At 41.1% G+C, this 18,676-nt stretch overlaps 1 protein-coding gene across 1 annotated transcript in view; it reads right to left on the minus strand.

Annotated features, from left to right (window-relative positions):
• CFAP70 (cilia and flagella associated protein 70) overlaps positions 1–18,676 on the minus strand; it is a 576,575-nt gene that overhangs the window by 66,544 nt on the left and 491,355 nt on the right. The window contains exon 23 of the mRNA XM_053694219.1: positions 7,011–7,100. Within this exon, the coding sequence (XP_053550194.1) occupies positions 7,011–7,100 (90 nt within the window). The remainder of the gene's footprint in view (positions 1–7,010; positions 7,101–18,676) is intronic.

An 18,676-nucleotide genomic window follows, 5' to 3' on the forward strand; every position in this document is an offset into this window, starting at 1 on the left:
CAATACTTTGGGTTGTCTTCTAAAAAAAAAAAAAATATATTCATGTGAAGGGTTATTCAGGGATTCCTGACAGATATCAGTGTTCCAATGTAACTATCGCTAATTTGGAAAAAAAAAAAAAAGGTTTGGAAATATGGAAATAGCAAAGTGCTACTATTTATTTATTGCCCTATAACTTGCAAAAAAAGCAAAGAACATGTAAACATTGGGTATTTCTAAACTCAGGACAACATTTAGAAACTATTTAGCATGGGTGTTTTTTGGTGATTGTAGATGTGCAACAGATTTTGGGGGTCAAAGTTAGAAAACAGAATTTATGTTTACCTAATAAATTCCTTTCTCCAACGGTGTGTCCGGTCCACGGCTTCATCCTTACTTGTGGGATATTCTGTTCCCCCACAGGAAGTGGCAAAGAGAACACACAGCAGAGCTGTCCATATAGCTCCCCTTAGGCTCCGCCCCCCCAGTCATTCGACAGACGGTTAGGAGAAAAAGGAGAACCATAGGGTGCAGTGGTGACTGTAGTTTGGAAAAATAAATTTAAACCTGACTAAATGCCAGGGTGGGGCGTGGACCGGACACACCGTAGGAGAAAGGAATTTATCAGGTAAACATAAATTCTGTTTTCTCCTACATTGGTGTGTCCGGTCCACGGCTTCATCCTTACTTGTGGGAACCAATACCAAAGCTTTAGGACACGGATGAAGGGAGGGAACAAGTTAGGTAACCTAAACGGAAGGCACCACTGCTTGTAAAACCTTTCTCCCAAAAATAGCCTCCGAAGAAGCAAAAGTATCGAATTTGTAAAATTTGGTGAATGTATGCAGTGAAGACCAAGTCGCTGCCTTACAAATCTGTTCAACAGAAGCCTCATTCTTGAAAGCCCATGTAGAAGCCACAGCTCTGGTGGAATGAGCTGTAATCCGTTCAGGAGGCTGCTGTCCAGCAGTCTCATAAGCCAATCTGATGATGTTCTTTAGCCAGAAGGAAAGAGAGGTAGCAGTCGCTTTTTGACCTCTCCTATTACCAGAATAGACAACAAACAAGGATGATGTTTGTCTGAAATCTTTAGTTGCTTGTAAATAGAACTTTAAAGCATCACATCCAGATTGTGTAACAGTCGTTCCTTCTTAGAAACTGGATTAGGACACAGAGAAGGAACAATAATTTCCTGGTTAATATTCTTATTAGAAACAATTTTTGGAAGGAAACCAGGTTTTGTACGCAAAACAACCTTATCTGCATGGAACATCAGATAGGGTGAATTACACTGCAAAGCAGACAATTCAGACACTCTTCTAGCAGAAGAAATAGCAACCTAAAACAAAACTTTCCAAGATAGTAACTTAATATCTATGGAATGTAAAAGTTCAAACGGAACCCCCTGAAGAACTAAATTTAGGCTCCATGGAGGGGCCACAGGTCTGTAGACAGGCTTGATTCTGACTAAAGCCTGTACAAACGCCTGAACATCTGGCACGGATGCCAAACGCTTGTGTAACAAAACAGACAGGGCAGATATCTGTCCTTTTAAAGAACTAGCTGATAGACCTTTCTCCAATCCTTCTTGGAGAAAGGATAGTATCCTTGGAATCCTAATCTTACTCCATGAGTAATCCTTGGATTCACACCAGCAAAGATATTTCCGCCATATCTTATGGTAAATCTTCCTGGTGACAGGCTTTCTAGCCTGGATCAGAGTATCTATAACTGATTCCGAAAACCCACGCTTCGCTAGAATCAAGCGTTCAATCTCCAAGCAGTCAGTTGCAGAGAAACTAGGTTTGGATGTTCGAATGGACCTTGAATTAGAAGGTCCTGCCTCAAAGGTAGCTTCCATGGTGGAACCGATGACCTATTCACCAGGTCTGCATACCAAGTCCTGCGTGGCCACGCAGGAGCTATCAGAATTACCGAAGCCTTCTCCTGTTTGATCCTGGCTACTAGCCGGGGGAGAAGAGGAAACGGTGGAAAGACATAAGCTAGATTGAACGACCAAGGCGCCACTAAGGCATCTACTAATGTCGCTTTGGGATCCCTGGACCTGGACCCGTAACGTGGAACTTTGGAGTTCTGACGTGACGGCATCAGATCCAAATCTGGAATGCCCCATAGTTGAGTTAACTGGGCAAAAACCTCCGGGTGAAGTTCCCACTCCCCCGGATGGAAAGTCTGACGACTCAGATAATCCGCTTCCCAGTTGTCCACACCTGGGATGTGAATTGCTGATAGATGGCAGGAGTGATCCTCCGCCCATTTTATGATCTTGGATACCTCCCTCATCGCCAGGGAACTCCTTGTTCCCCCTTGATGATTGATGTACGCTACAGTCGTGATGTTGTCCGACTGAAATCTGATGAATTTGGCCTCCGCTAGTCGAGGCCACGCCTGGAGCGCATTGAATATCGCTCTCAATTCCAAAATGTTTATCGGGAGAAGAGATTCTTCCCGAGACCATAGACCCTGAGCTTTCAGGGACTCCCAGACCGCACCCCAGCCTAAGAGGCTGGCGTCAGTCTTGACAATGATCCACTTCGGTCTGCGGAAACTCGTTCCCTGAGACAGGTGATCCTGAGCCAACCACCAGAGGAGTGAGTCTCTGGTTTTCTGGTCCATTTGTATTTGGGGAGACAAATCTGCATAATCCCCATTCCATTGTTTGAGCATGCACAGTTGCAATGGTCTTAAATGAATTTGAGCAAAAAGGAACCACGTCCATTGCCGCAACCATTAGTCCTATTACCTCCATGCACTGAGCTATGGAGGGTTCTGGAATAGAGTGAAAAACTCGGCAGGTGTTCAAAAGTTTTAACTTCCTGACCTCCGTCAGAAATTTTTTAATTTCTACCGAGTCTATTATTGTTCCCAGAAAGGGAACCCTTGTGAACGGGGACAGAGAACTCTTTTCTATGTTCACCTTCCACCTGTGAGACCTTAGAAAGGCTAGAACAATGTCCGTATGAGCCTTTGCCTTGTGAAAAGACGACCCTAGTATTAAAATGTCGTCTAGATAAGGTGCTACTGCAATGCCCCTTGGCCTTAGTACTGCTAGAAGGGACCCTAGCACCTTTGTGAAAATTCTGGGAGCAGTGGCCAGTCCGAAAGGAAGAGCCACAAACTGGTAATGCTTGTCCAGAAAGGCGAACCTTAGAAACTGATGGTGATCTTTGTGGATAGGAATATGCAGGTACGCATCCTTTAAGTCCACGGTAGTCATATATTGACCCTCCTGGATCATTGGCAAAATTGTCCGAATGGTTTCCATTTTGAATGATGGAACTCTGAGGAACTTGTTTAGGATTTTTAAATCCAGAATTGGCCTGAAAGTTCCTTCCTTTTTGGGAACTACAAACAGGTTTGAGTAAAACCCCCTCCCTTGTTCTGGTATCGGAACGGGGTGTATCGCTCCCATCTTTAAAAGGTCTTCTACGCAATGTAAGAATGCCTGTCTCTTTATCTGGTCTAAAGATAAGCGAGACATGTGGAACCTTCCCTTTGGGGGAGAATCTTTGAATTCTAGAAGGTACCCCTGAGAGACAATTTCTAGTGCCCAGGGGTCCGGAACATCTCTTGCCCAAGCCTGAGCAAAGAGAGAAAGTCTGCCCCCTACTAGATCCGGTCCCGGATCGGGGGCTAATCTTTCATGCTGTCTTGGGAGCAGCAGCAGGCTTCTTGGCCTGTTTACCTTTGTTCCAGCCTTGCAATGGTTTCCATGCTGGTTTGGGCTGGGATGCGTTACCCTCTTGCTTAGTGGCTGAAGAGGTAGCAGCTGGTCCGTTCCTGAAATTGCGAAAGGAACGAAAATTAGACTTGTTTTTAGCTTTGAGAGGCCTATCTTGTGGGAGGGCATGGCCCTTTCCCCCAGTGATATCCGAAATAATTTCTTTCAACTCTAGCCCGAATAGGGTCTTACCCTTGAAAGGAATGTTAAGCAATTTTGTTTTGGACGACACATCCGCCGACCAAGATTTTAGCCAAAGCGCTCTGCGCGCCATGATTGCAAAACTTGAATTTTTCGCCGCCAATTTAGCTAACTGAAAAGCGGCATCTGTAATGAAGGCATTCGCCAACTTCAGTGCGTGAATTCTGTCCATGACTTCATCATAAGAAGTCTCCTTCTGGAGCGAGTTTTCTAATTCCTCAAACCAAAAAGACGCTGCCGTGGTTACAGGAATAATGCAAGAAATTGGTTGAAGAAGAAAACCTTGTTGAACAAAAATTTTCTTAAGCAAACCTTCTAATTTTTTATCCATAGGATCTTTGAAAGCGCAACTATCTTCTATTGGTATAGTCGTGCATTTAGCTAGTGTTGAAACTGCTCCCTCTACCTTAGGGACCGTCTGCCACGCGTCCTTTCTGGGGTCAACAATGGGGAACATTTTCTTAAATATAGGGGGGGGGGGGGGGGACAAAAGGTACACCTGGTCTCTCCTATTCCCTAGTCACTATATCCGCCACCCTCTTGGGTATCGGAAACGCATCAGTGTGTACTGGGACCTCTAAGAATTTGTCCATTTTACACAATTTTTCTGGAACCACCAAAGGTTCACAATCATCAAGTGTAGCTAGGACCTCCTTAAGTAGGGCGCGGAGGTGTTCAAGCTTAAATTTAAATGCTATGGTATCAGGCTCTGCCTGCTGAGAAACTTTTCCTGTGTCAGAAATTTCTCCCTCAGACAGGCCCTCCCTCACCGCCAAATCAGATTGATGTGAGGGCACTACAGATAAATTATCCTCTGCGTCTGCTTGCTCATTCTCTGTATTTAAAACTGAGCAATCACGCTTCCTAGTAAAAGGCAGTTTAGATAAAAATGCTGAAAGAGAGTTATCCATTACTGTCGCTAACTGTTGCATGGTAATCATCATTGGTGCGCTAGATGTACTGGGCAACGCTGGTGCGGGCATAGCAGGTATTGACACAGAAGGAGAAGATAGCGAGCTATCTTCATTACCTTCAGCTAAAGAATCATCTTGGGCTATATCTTTAAGTGTGATTTAATGGTCCTTAAGCTGCTTGGACGCTATGGCACACTTCACACATAAATTTAATGGGGGAACCACCTTGGACTTTGAACATACAGAACATAGGCTATCTGAAGGATCAGACATGTTTGACAAACCTTAACAGAACTTCAATGCAATAAAAATTATTTTTTACAAAAACGTTACTGTCTCTTTAAATAATAAAAGTACACACTTTATTACTGAAACATCAAAAAACCATTAAATACACATCCGATTTTAATGAAATTTTCACCACAGTGTCTTAATGCTTTGAAAAGATTGCACACAAATTTTCAGACCAATTAACCCCTCAGTGCCCAAACCGGAGCTAATAACAGTTATTACAGTACAGTCCCCTGCCACAGCTTCCACTGTAGCCTTTACCTTCCTTAGGGATAAATTTGGTAGCAAATAAACCTGTCTGGAGTCTTTTCTGAGCCTCTGGACTCCCCACGTGAAGCTGCATGAACTGCCTAGTCAAAAAATGCTGCGCAATTGAGGAGAGAAAATGAGGCTTCCTTCCTCTTCATTCCAGAGTGGAGGGGCCTTTCTGACTAGAATAGGTGTCTAACCAAGTGCCAGGCGCAAATTAAACCCCAAAAGTGTTTTAAGTATGAAAAAAAACCCACCTTATTTATAGCCAAAAATGTGCTAAAAAGCAATCGATTAAGCCCACAATTAGTGTCAACCAGCATAGAGCACTTAATATAAGCCATCTATTTATACTGAGTGTAAGAAAAATGGCTTACCTATCCCAGAGGGATTTTCTGACAGTCTTCTAGCATTACATGGTCTTGTTAGAAAAATGACTGATCATACCTGAAGCAGATAAGCCTGCAAACTGTTCCCCCCAACTGATGTTCTCTGGTTTCAACAGTCCAGCGTGGGAACAGCAATGGATTTTAGTTACTGGTGCTAAAATCATATTCCTCTTAGCAGAAATCTTCATCACTTTCTGCTGCAGAGTAAATAGTACAAGCCGGCACTATTTTAAAATAACAAACTCTTGATAGAAGAAATAAAAACTACAACTAAACACCACATACTCTTCACCACCTCCGTGGAGGTGCTACTAGTTAGAGCGGCAAAGAGAATGACTGGGGGGCGGAGCCTAAGGGGAGCTATATGGACAGCTCTGCTGTGTATTCTCTTTGCCACTTCCTGTGGGGGAAGAGAATATCCCACAAGTAAGGATGAAGCCGTGGACCGGACACACCAATGTAGGAGAAAAAGTGTGTTTTTTCAATTTTTTTCCTCATATTTTATAAAAAAAAGTTTTATAGTAAATTATGAGATATGATGAAAATAATGATATCTTTAGAAAGTCCATTTAATGGCGAGAAAATTGGTATATAATATGTGTGGGTACAGTAAATGAGTAAGAGGAAAATTACAGCTAAACACAAACACTGCAAAAATGTAAAAATAGCCCTGGTCCCAAACGGACAGAAAATGGAAAAGTGCTGTGGTCTTTAAGGGGTGCATTTGTATAACATTTTTTCATCCAATGCAATAATAAAAAGCTGGCCTGATTACTACTAATGGGGACTGGAGTTGGCAAACCCTGATATAGATGATGGACATCAATAACTTGCTTTGCTTAGGACACACACAAATGTTTTAAAAGCATTTACAAATAATTTGCAAAATTTTCAAAGTTTTTTAGTCCATAGACACATCTACTTTGATATGTCCAATTTATTAAATATATAAAAGAGCTCCTGCACTGATCAAGCAAACAATTATAAAATGTTGCAGGATCAGAGTACTAGATGTAACCCTATTGTTGCAGCTTTATGTTCTTTTAATTCTGTCTTTTTTATGCTTGACTTTTCTAGTAAGGCCATAATGTTTTGGAGAAACAGATGAACAGTTCTTCATAAGTGAGGTACAGAGCTTTCCAGAAAAAAAGAAAGTTTATTCTTTGATATGCTTAGTAATGTGTCAATCATTGTTTTTATATTGCATGAATCTTATAATTAAATTCATAAAGTGAAAAACCTTACCCTATAACAAGCAATCCCAACTCCAAGCCAAGTCTGACATGTCGGAGATTTTTTACACCCCAGCAGGAATGTATTCTTGGCTTTCTCATACTGTCAAATAAAATACAATGATATATTAATGGTGATACTCCATTGAAAACAGATACGTTCATTTTTAAATATCAGTAAGTCTGACTAAAGCATTAATTCTTTTTGTTCCTTACCCATTTATCGAATGATATAAGGCATAAATAAGCAATGATTGCACAAAAAAATGTTATGCTACTAAAGAGTATGGCTTTTTGAGTTCTGTATACTAATATTTTAATTATTTTTAGAAAAACTATAAGTTGTGCTTATGTCAGCTTATGTTCTCAATTCATTGTTCAAAAGGTGATATTAGCACTGTAAATGATAAAGACATCACACATGAAATAACATGATAAAGACATTACACATGAAATAACACACATCAATGACATCACAGATTATGTGATAAATTGCATCAGCAATTACATTATTCCTTATAGTACTCTGCATAACATTATTTCTCTTGTTAAGTGTATCCAGTCCACGGATCATCCATTACTTATGGAATATATTCTCCTTCCCAACAGGAAGTTGCAAGAGTCCACCCACAGCAAAGCTGCTATATAGCTCCTCCCCTAACTGCCATATTCAGTCATTCTCTTGCAAGCCTCAACATAGATAGGAGGTTGTGAGAGTCTGTGGTGATTTATACTTAGTTTATTCTTCAATCAAAAGTTTGTTATTTTTAAATGGCACCGGAGTGTGCTGTTTTTCTCAGGCAGTATTTGGAAGAAGAATCTGCCTGCGTTTTTTCTATGATCTTAGCAGACGTAACTAAGATCCATTTGCTGTTCTCACACATTCTGAGGAGTGAGGTACTTCAGAGGGGGAATGGCGTGCAGGTTTTCCTGCAGAAAAGGTATGTGCAGTAAAATATTTTTCTAGGAATGGAATTGACTAAGAAAATACTGCTGATACCGAAGTAATGTAAGTAAAGCCTTAAATGCAGCGATAGCGACTGGTATCAGGCTTATTAATAGAGATACATACTCTTATAAAAATGTGTTTTAAAACGTTTGCTGGCATGTTTAATCGTTTTTTAACGTACATTGGTGATAACGCTGTAGTGTTGGTATAGCCTTAAATGCAGTAAAAGCGACTGGTATCAGGCTTATTAATAGAGATACATACTCTTGTAAAAATGTGTTTTAAAACGTTTGCTGGCATGTTTAATCGTTTTTTAACATATGTTTGGTGATGAAACTTATTGGGGCCTAAGTTTTTTCCACATGGCTGGCTTAAATTTTGCATAGAAACAGTTAACTGAAGCTTCCCACTGTTGTAATATGAGTGGGAGGGGCCTAATTTAGCGCTTTTTTGCGCAGTTAAAATTACAAAATGAATCATCCAGATTCCCTCAGCAGTCCCATGAATACTACAGGACATTTCTAAAGGGCTAAAAAGACTTCCAAAATCGTTTATAGGGAAGGTAATCCACAGCTCTGCTGTGGCAGTTTTTTTGTGTCTGTTTTTAAAAAACGTCTGTCGTTTTTTTTATCTGTTTTTTGCATTAAGGGGTTAATCATCCATTGGCAAGTGGGTGCAATGCTCTGTTACCTTATTACATGTACTGTAAAAATTTCGTTTGTTTTACTGCCTTTTTTCACTGTTTTTCAAATTTTGACAAAATTTGTTTCTCTTAAAGGCACAGTAACGTTTTATATATTTGCTTGTTAACTTGATTTAAAGTGTTTTCCAAGCTTACTAGTCTCATTATTAGTCTGTTTTAACATGTCTGACATAGAGGAAGCTCTGTGTTCATTATGTTTTAAAGCCATGGTGGAACCCCATCTTAGAATGTGTACCAGATGTACTGATTTCATGTTAAACAATAAAGATCATTTTTTGTCTTTAAAAACATTATCACCAGTGGATTCTGTTGTGGTGGTAGTTATGCCGACTAACTCTCCCCACGTGTCAGACCTTTTGACTCCCGCTTTAGGGACTCACGCTCAAATGGCGCCAAGTACATCAAGGGCACCCATAGCGTTTATTTTACCAGGGGATTCTGTCGAGGGGAAAGTTATGCCGACTAACTCTCCCCACGTGTCAGACCCTTCGACTCCCTCTTCAGGGACTCACGCTCAAATGGCGCCAAGTACATCAAGGGCGCCCATAGCGTTTATTTTACAAGACATGGCAAAGGTGGTGAATAATACTCTGGCAGCAGTATTAGTCAGACTACCTGAAATTAAAGGAAAGCAGATAGCTCTGGGAGTAGATACAGAGCATACAGACGCTTTAAGAACCATGTATGATACTACCTCACAATATGCTTAGTCTGTGGGTGATTTTTTTTTTGACTCAGGGAAGATGATTTAACCTGATTCTGATATTTCTACATTTAAAATTTAAGCTTGAGAACCTCCACTTGTCGCTCAGGGAGGCTTTGGCTGCTCTGAATGAATGTGTACAATCGCAGGGCCAGAGAAATTGTGTAGACTGGATAAATAATATGCAGTGCCGGTGTGTACTGATGTTTTTCCAATACCTAAAGAGGTTTACTAAAAATTTTTTAATAAGGAATGGGATAGACCAGGTGTGCCGTTCTCTTCCCCTCCTATTTTTTAGAAGAATGTTTTCTAATAGTTACCGCCACACGGGACTTCTGACAGACAGTTCCTAAGGTGGAGAGAAGAGTTTCTACTCTAGCTAAGCGTACCACTACCTCTGGCGAGGACAGTTGTGCTTTTTAGATCCAATGGATAAAAAATGTTTATTCAACAGGGTTTTTATCCTGCAGCCCCTTGCATACATTGCTTCTGTCACTGCTGCTGCAGCGTTCTGGGTTGAGTCTCTTGATGAGGCTTTACAGTTAGCGACTCCATTGGATGAATATATTTGACAAGCTTATGCTAGCCAATTCCTTTGTTTTCTGATGCCTTTGTTCATTTGACTAGACTAACGGCTAAGAATTCTGTTTTTTACTATACTGGCGCGCAGAGCGCTATGGCTTATATCATGGTCAGCTGTCTCGACTTTAATAAATAAGCTATTTAACTTCCCTTCAAGGGGCAGACCCTATTGGGCCTGGTTTGAAGGAGATTATTGCTTATATCACTGGAGGAAAAGGTCATGCCCTTCCTCAGGATAGGTCCAAATCAAGGGCCAAAAAAGGTCTAATTTTCGTGCTTTTTAAAACTTCAGGGCAGGTGTGGCATCCACTTCCTCTAAGGCAAAACAAGAGGGAATTTTTGCTCAGTCCAAGGCGGTCTGGAGACAATCGGACCTGGAACAAAGATAAGCAGGCCAAGGAGCCTGCTGCTACCTCTAAGGCAGCATGAAGGAAGGACCCCTATCCGGTAACGGATCCTATAGGGGCAGACTTTCATTCTTCGCCTAGGCGTGGGCAAGAGATGCCCAGGATCCCTAGGCATTGGAATTTATATCCCAGAGATATCTTCTGGATTTCAAAGATTCCCCCCCCAAAAAAGGGGAGATTTCGCCTTTCACAATTATCTGCAAACCAGATAAAGGAGGAGGCATTCTTACATTGTGTACGAGATCCATCCAGTTCCAAGAGAGGAACAGGGACAGAGTTTTTACTCAAATCTGTTTGTGGTTCCCAAGGAGAGGGAACCTTCAGACCTATTTTGGATCTAAAGATCTTAAACAAATTCCTCAGAATTCCGTCATTTAAGATGGAAACTATTCGTACCATCTTAACTATGATCCAGGAGAGTCAATAGAGGACTACAATGGATTTGAAGGATGCTTATCCTCACATTGTGATGCATAAAGATCACCATCGTTTTTCAGGTTTGCCTTTCTAGACAGGCATTACCAGTTTGTAGCTCTTTCCTTTGGGATATCTACAGCCCCAAGAATCTTTATGGAGGTTCTGGGGTCGCTTTGACGGTCCTTAGGCCGCGGGGCATAGAAGTGGCCCCTTATTTAGACGACATCCTGATACAGGTGTCAAACATCCAAATTGCCAAGTCTCATACGGACGTAGTACTGGCATTTCTGAGATCACATGGGTGGAAAGTGAACAAGGATAGAGTTCTCTATCCCCAATCTCAAGGGTTTCCCTCCTAGGGACTCTGATAGATTCTGTAGAAATGAAAATTTACCTGATGGAGTCCAGGTTGTCAAAGTTTCTAAATTTCTGCCGTGTTTTTCATCCCATCTGCGCCCTTCGGTGGCTCAGTACATGAATGAAATCGGCTTAATGGTAGCGGCAAGGGACATAGTACCGTTTGCACGTCTACATTTTAGACCACTGCAACTATGCATGCTCAGTCAGAGGAACGGGGATTACACAGATTTGTCCCCCTGTTTAACCTGGACCAAGAGACCAGAGATTCTCTTCTCTGGTGACTATGTCAGATCCATCTGTCCAAGGGTATGACCTTCCGCAGGTCAGATGGGACAATTGTTACAATAAATGCCAGCCTTTTAGGTTGGGATGCAGTCTGGAACTCCCTGAAGGCTCAGGGATAGTGGACTTAGGAGGAGACCCTCCTTCTAATAAATATTCTGGAACTGGGAGTGATATTCCATGCTCTTCAGATTTGGCCTCAGTTAGCAACTCTGAGGTACATCATACTCAGTCGGACAATATACACGACTGTGGCTTACATCAGCCATCAATGGGGAACAGAAGTTCCCTAGCGATGTTAGAAGTCTTACAATAATTCACTGGACAGAGACTCACTCTTGTCTATCAGCTATCCATATCCCAGGTGTTGAGAACTGGGAGGTGGATTTTCTAAGTCGTCAGACTTTTCTTCCGGGGGAGTGGGATTTCCTCCGGAGGTCAAGACCAAGCAGGAGAGGGCTTTGGTGTTTTTGACAGCGCCTGCGTAGCCACGCAGGACCTGGTATGCAGATCTGGTGGACATGTCATCCTTTCCATCACGGTCTCTGCTTCTGAGACAGGTCCCTCTACCTCAGGGTCCTTTCAACCTTCTAAATAGAATCAATCTGAGATGGACTGCCTGGAGACTGAACGCTTGATGTTATCAAAGCATGGCTTCTCCGAGTCAGCCATTGATACCTTAATACAGACATGAAAGCCTGTCTCTAGGAAAATTGAACATAGATATGGTGTAAATATCTGATTGTTATGAATACAAGGGTTACTCATGGAGTAAAGTCTCGATTCCCAGGATATTATCTTTTCTCCAAGATGTTTTGTCCTTAAAAGGGACAGATTTTTACTCTGTCTATTTTTTTGCACAAGCGTCTGGCAGGTATTCTAGACGTTCAGGCATTTGGTCAGGCTTTGGTTAGATCCAAGCCTGTGTTTAAAACTGTTGCTCCACCATGGAGCTTAAACCTGGTTCTTAAGGTTCTTCAAGAAGTTCAGTTTGAACCTTTTTTGTTCCATAGATATCAATCTTTATCTTGGAAAGTTCCTTTTGGGTAGCTATTTCCTCGACTCGTAGAGTCTCCAAGTTATCTGTGTTACAATGTGATTCTCCTTATCTGGTCCTTCGTACAGATAAGGTAGTCCTGCGTACCAACCTGGGTTTTTTCCTAAGGTGGTATCTAACAAGAACATCACTCAAGAGATAGTTGTTCCATGCTTGTATCCTAATCCTTCCTCAAAGAAGGAACGTCTATTACACAATATTGGACGTGGTTTGTGCTTTAAAGTCTTACTTACAAGCTACTACAGTTTTCATCAAACGTTCACCTTGTTTGTTGTCTATTCTGGACAGAGGAGAGGTCAAAAGACTTCGGCAGCCTCTCTGTCTTTTTGGTTAAAAAGCATAATTCATTTAGCTTATGAGACTGCTGGACAGCAGCCTCCTGAAGGGATTACAGCTCATTCTACTAGAGCTGTGGTTTTCACTTGGGCCTTTTTTAAATGTGGCTTCTGTTGAACAGATTTACAAGACGGAGTCTTGGTCTGCGCTTCATACTTTTTCAAATTTAACAAATTTGATACCTTGCTTCTTCCGAGGCTATTTTTGGGAGAAAGGGTTTCTTACAGGCAGTGGTAACTTCCGTTTAAGTACCTGCCTTGTCCCTCCCATCATCCGTGTACTTTAGCTTTGGTATTGGTATTCCATAAGTAATGGATGATCCGTGGACTGGATACACTTAACAAGAGAAAACATAATTTATGCTTACCTGATAAATTTATTTCTCTTGTAGTGTATCCAGTCCACGGCCCGCCCTGTCACTTTAAGGCAGGTAATTTTTTCATTTGAACTACAGTCACCACTGCACCCTATGGTTTTTTCCTTTCTCTACATGTTTTTGGTCGAATGACTGAATATGGCAGTTAGGGGAGGAGCTATATAGCAGCTTTGCTGTGGGTGGACTCTTGCAACTTCCTGTTGGGAAGGAGAATATATTCCATAAGTAATGGATGATCCGTGGACTGGATACACTACAAGAGAAATAAATTTATCAGGTAAGCATAAATTATGTTTTTTATGAATTTTAACTTTTATATAGCAAAATTTATTAAAAACAATAATTTTCTCACTAAAAGTAACATCTTATCATTAGTTCTGCAAATATCATAAAATACAAAAGGATTACACAAACATTTCTAATTCTTTAAAACATTATTATTATTCTTTATTTATAAAGTGCCAACAGATTCCGCAGAGCTGTCCATGGGTAACAAAGATGAAAGGACAGTACAATATGAGACACCAGACAAAATTTAACAAATACAGGGGGAATTGGGAGCCCTGTTTCCGTTGGAACTTACAATCTAAATGGGTAGGAGGGTGAGAAACAGGAGGTGTGGACTGCAAAGATGGGAATGATGTTAGTGTGGAGTTAGATGAGGGCAACTATTAGGCAAGTGGAATTCATTAGTTGCTGATTTGGTGATAGGCTTCCCTGAACAAGAAGATCTTTAGGGAGGTGCCGCACGAGAGAAGTCCTGTAGTCTAGCATGGGAGGAGGTGATGGTAGAAGATGCAAGGAGTAGATCATTGTTGTATCTTAGGGGATGGGCTGGAGTATATTTTTTAATGAGTGAGGACAGGTAGGGGGGACTGCATTGGTAAGGGCTTTGTAGGTCAGAGTGAGAAGTTTGAATTTAATTCTGCTGTGAATGGGGAGCCAGTAAAGGGACTCACAGAGGGGTGGAGCAGATACAAAGCGTCATAAAAGGTGAGTTAGACTAGCAGAGGCATTTAGGATGGATTGAAGGGGAGGGAGAGGCAGGAGAGAGGAAGGGGGGGAGAGGCAGGAGAGAGGAAGGCCAGTTAGTAGGTTGTTACAGTAGTCAAGCCGGGAAATTACTAGGGAATGGATTAGCTGTTTAGTACTTTCAGCCCTCAGTAAAGGACAAATTTTGGAGATATTGCGTATGTGGTTGCAACAGGATGAAGAGAACAATTGGATGTGGGGTATGAAGGACAGATTGGAGTCAAGTGTAGCTCCAAGGCAGCGGACTTAGGATGATGGGGAGATAATGGTGTCACCAACAGTGATAGTAAAATTAGAAACTGGAGTAGAATTAGATGGGGGGATTAGAAGAAGCTCAGTCCTGGATATTTTGATTTTAGGTGGTAAAACATATACACAGATATACATATATTTTTTACAGCCATTTTTATTTAAAAACAAAAATTTGTGTTGCCAGAGTTTACATTTTTGATCAAACATTCAAGAGCTGATATAATCAATTACAGTATTAGTGTGATCAGTGCTGACATTAAAAATGAGCACCTACATTATCAATGGTATCACAGATTATGTTATATTTTGTTTAATCAATTACATCATTGCTTATATCATACATCATAACATTACTTATATAAATAATATCATTGTATATAAAAAAAAATCTTTAAAAACAACTAATAATTTGTTTTCAAAACACATCTTAGAAATCATAATAGAAGTGTTTCTCTACATAAGTCGGTCATACAGATTGCTCTGGATTCCCTACTCACCAAAGTACATGGGTAGCAGTGGTGGGAGATTGAAGTTGTGGCTATTACTAACTCTATTCACACTGAACATGACCTACCCAACTGCTTCCAGCCACATAGCAGCAAATGGACCCCCTCCTACTTAAGACCTCTAAGAAAACTTCCACCCTAACACCCTAGAAACTTCATAACACCAAAGTGGCTCTCTTTAATACTTATGGGAGTTAGCACCGTGCTATTTAAAAAAAAGGAACAATAACCTTTCTAAAATAAATAACATAACACTTGGCTTTGTTTACAGTTTCTACCTTAGTCTTGGATCTATCAGTGACCTTCTTCAGTCTTTTCTGGTCACACTAAAGAGGGTTGTCTTCTTAACCTTAGGTCTTGGACTGGTCTGGATTCTCCACATTCAACCTCAATCCTGATATATTAATTAAAGGCATACAGCAAGAAAAATGGTTGGGAGAAACTATTGTAGCGGTATCTAGTAAAGGCTGAAGATAAACAAAATGGAATGAAGATGAAGGTAGGCCAAAAACCCTCTTAGACTTTTTTTTTATTGGGGTTCACTGTGTTTGCAATTAGTTGCTGGCCAATCTTAGGTGCAAGGCAGGGGGTCATGGGTGTTAAAGACTGGTTCTGCTGGGGGAAGCTTTGGGTGTTTGCACCGGGGGAGGGGGTGCCCAGAAAAAAAAATCTGACATCACCAAAAGCCCTGAAGAAACTGAATTGCCAAATAAATACTGGAAAAACCATATAATTATACAGTCAAGGTGAAGTATGCATTCAATCTAGGTCTAGAGAAAAACAGCTGAATCATGTACTAACAGACCCCCTCTTCTGCTCCTTCAATCATAATTGCTAACCAATAGTTCTGCCATAGCGCATGTCTAGCCATCACTGCTAACGTGGTATTCTTAGCACTTAGACAAATCATCTCAACAGCTGTTAGCTATCTTAATAAGTTTGTCCCAGTCCTAAATCTCTTCAGCATTGTCACTTGATGCCAAAATCTCTCTGTTTATCGCACCATTCAGACATGGTCACAACAACACAAGTAATAGTATACCCTCTGGCCCTATGCCTATCAAATTAGATAGACAGGGAATGGACCCAAGACCACAGGAAGGTATGTAAAACACTTTAACACCTTACATTACTTACCACAGCAGTTCTGCAGATACTGCACATCTGATTAAAGGGACAGTCTACACCAGAATTTTTATTGTTTTAAAAGATAGATAATCCCTTTATTACCCATTCCCCAGTTTTGCATAACCAACACAGTTATATTTATACACTTTTAACCTCTGTGATTATCTTGTATCTAAGCCTCTGCAAACTGCCCCTTTATTTCAGTTCTTTTGACAGACTTGCAGTTTAGTCAATCAGTGCCTGCTCCCAGATAACTTCATGTGCACGAGCACAGTGTTATCTATATGAAACACATGAACTAACACCCTCTAGTGGTGAAAAACTGTTAAAATGCATTCTGAAAAGAGCTGGCCCTCAAGGTCTAAGAAATTAGCATATGAACCTCCTAGGTTAAGCTTTCAACTACGAATACCAAAAGAACAAAGCAAAATTAGTGATAAAAGTAAATTGGACAATTGTTTAAAATTGCATGCCCTATCTGAATCATGAAAGTTTATTTTGGCCTAGACTGTCCCTTTAACTAATCCAAACAGGTAACTGGTAGATACATTTACACTAGGCCCAGTGCCCCCCTCTCTGCACTGGAAGAAGATTCTCACTGGTTGGCTAAACTCATGTCACACCTCTTTCCTGAAAGGCACTATTTAGGGCGATAATGGGTCTCAGATTAGTTAGAGAAGCCATATCAATTGTCTTTCTTAAAAAAACAATAATCAATGAGCACTTCAAACGTTCTTCTACAAAAGAAAAACTGAGTGGAAGGGTATACTAGGTAGGGAACAAAGTAAGTTCTGGAATTGTTAGGCGAGTTTTGCCTACTCCAGCTGGGCAGAGACTTACATCCCATACCTGATGGACTGAGGACACTCACCATCAAACAAAAACAAAAAAATTACCAGGTAGGCATAAATAAAAACATAATTTATGCTTACCTGATAAATTTATTTCTCTTGTAGTGTGTTCAGTCCACGGGTCATCCATTACTTATGGGATATATTCTCCTTCCCAACAGGAAGTTGCAAGAGGATCACCCAAGCAGAGCTGCTATATAGCTCCTCCCCTCACATGTCATATCCAGTCATTCGACCGAAACAAGACGAGAAAGGAGAAACTATAAGGTGCAGTGGTGACTGGAGTTATAATTTTAAAATTTAGAACCTGCCTTAAAAAGACAGGGCGGGCCGTGGACTGAACACACTACAAGAGAAATAAATTTATCAGGTAAGCATAAATTATGTTTTCTCTTGTTAAGTGTGTTCAGTCCACGGGTCATCCATTACTTATGGGATACCAATACCAAAGCTAAGTACACGGATGATGGGAGGGACAAGGCAGGAACTTTAAACAGAAGGAACCACTGCCTGTAGAACCTTTCTCCCAAAACCAGCCTCCGAAGAAGCGAAAGTGTCAAATTTGTAAAATTTGGAAAAAGTATGAAGTGAAGACCAAGTTGCAGCCTTGCAAATCTGTTCAACAGAGGCCTCATTCTTAAAGGCCCAGGTGGAAGCCACAGCTCTAGTGGAATGAGCTGTAATTCTTTCAGGAGGCTGCTGTCCAGCAGTCTCATAGGCTAAACGTATTATGCTACGAATCCAAAAAGAGAGAGAGGTAGCCGAAGCCTTTTGACCTCTCCTCTGTCCAGAGTAAACGACAAACAGAGAAGAAGTTTGTCTAAAATCTTTAGTTGCCTGTAAGTAGAACTTCAGAGCACGGACCACGTCTAGATTATGCAAAAGACGTTCCTTCTTTGAAGAAGGATTAGGACATAATGATGGAACAACAATCTCTTGATTGATATTCCTGTTAGAAACAACCTTAGGCAAAAACCCAGGTTTAGTACGCAGTACTACCTTGTCTGAATGAAAGATCAGATAAGGAGAATCACAATGTAAGGCAGATAACTCAGAGACTCTTCGAGCCGAGGAAATAGCCATCAAAAACAAAACTTTCCAAGATAAAAGCTTAATATCAATGGAATGAAGGGGTTCAAACGGAACACCCTGAAGAACTTTAAGAACCAAGTTTAAGCTCCACGGAGGAGCAACAGCTTTAAACACAGGCTTAATTCTAGCCAAAGCCTGACAAAAGGCCTGGACGTCTGGATTCTCTGCCAGACGTTTGTGTAAAAGAATAGACAGAGCTGAAATCTGTCCCTTTAGCGAACTAGCGGATAAACCCTTTTCTAAACCCTCTTGTAGAAAAGCTAATATCCTAGGAATCCTAACCTTACTCCATGAGTAACTCTTGGATTCACACCAATATAAATATTTACGCCATATCTTATGGTAAATTTTTCTGGTCACAGGTTTCCGAGCCTGTATTAATGTATCAATAACCGAATCCGAAAACCCACGCTTTGATAGAATCAAGCGTTCAATTTCCAGGCAGTCAGCCTCAGAGAAATTAGGTTTGGATGGTTGAAAGGACCCTGAATTAGAAGGTCCTGCCTCAGAGGAAGAGACCATGGTGGACAGGACGACATGTCCACTAGGTCTGCATACCAGGTCCTGCGTGGCCACGCAGGCGCTATCAGAATTACCGATACCCTCTCCTGTTTGATCCTGGCAATCAGCCGAGGTAGCAACGGAA

Source organism: Bombina bombina, chromosome 11 (assembly GCF_027579735.1).
Source record: "Bombina bombina isolate aBomBom1 chromosome 11, aBomBom1.pri, whole genome shotgun sequence".
NCBI classification, from domain to species: Eukaryota; Metazoa; Chordata; class Amphibia; order Anura; family Bombinatoridae; genus Bombina; species Bombina bombina.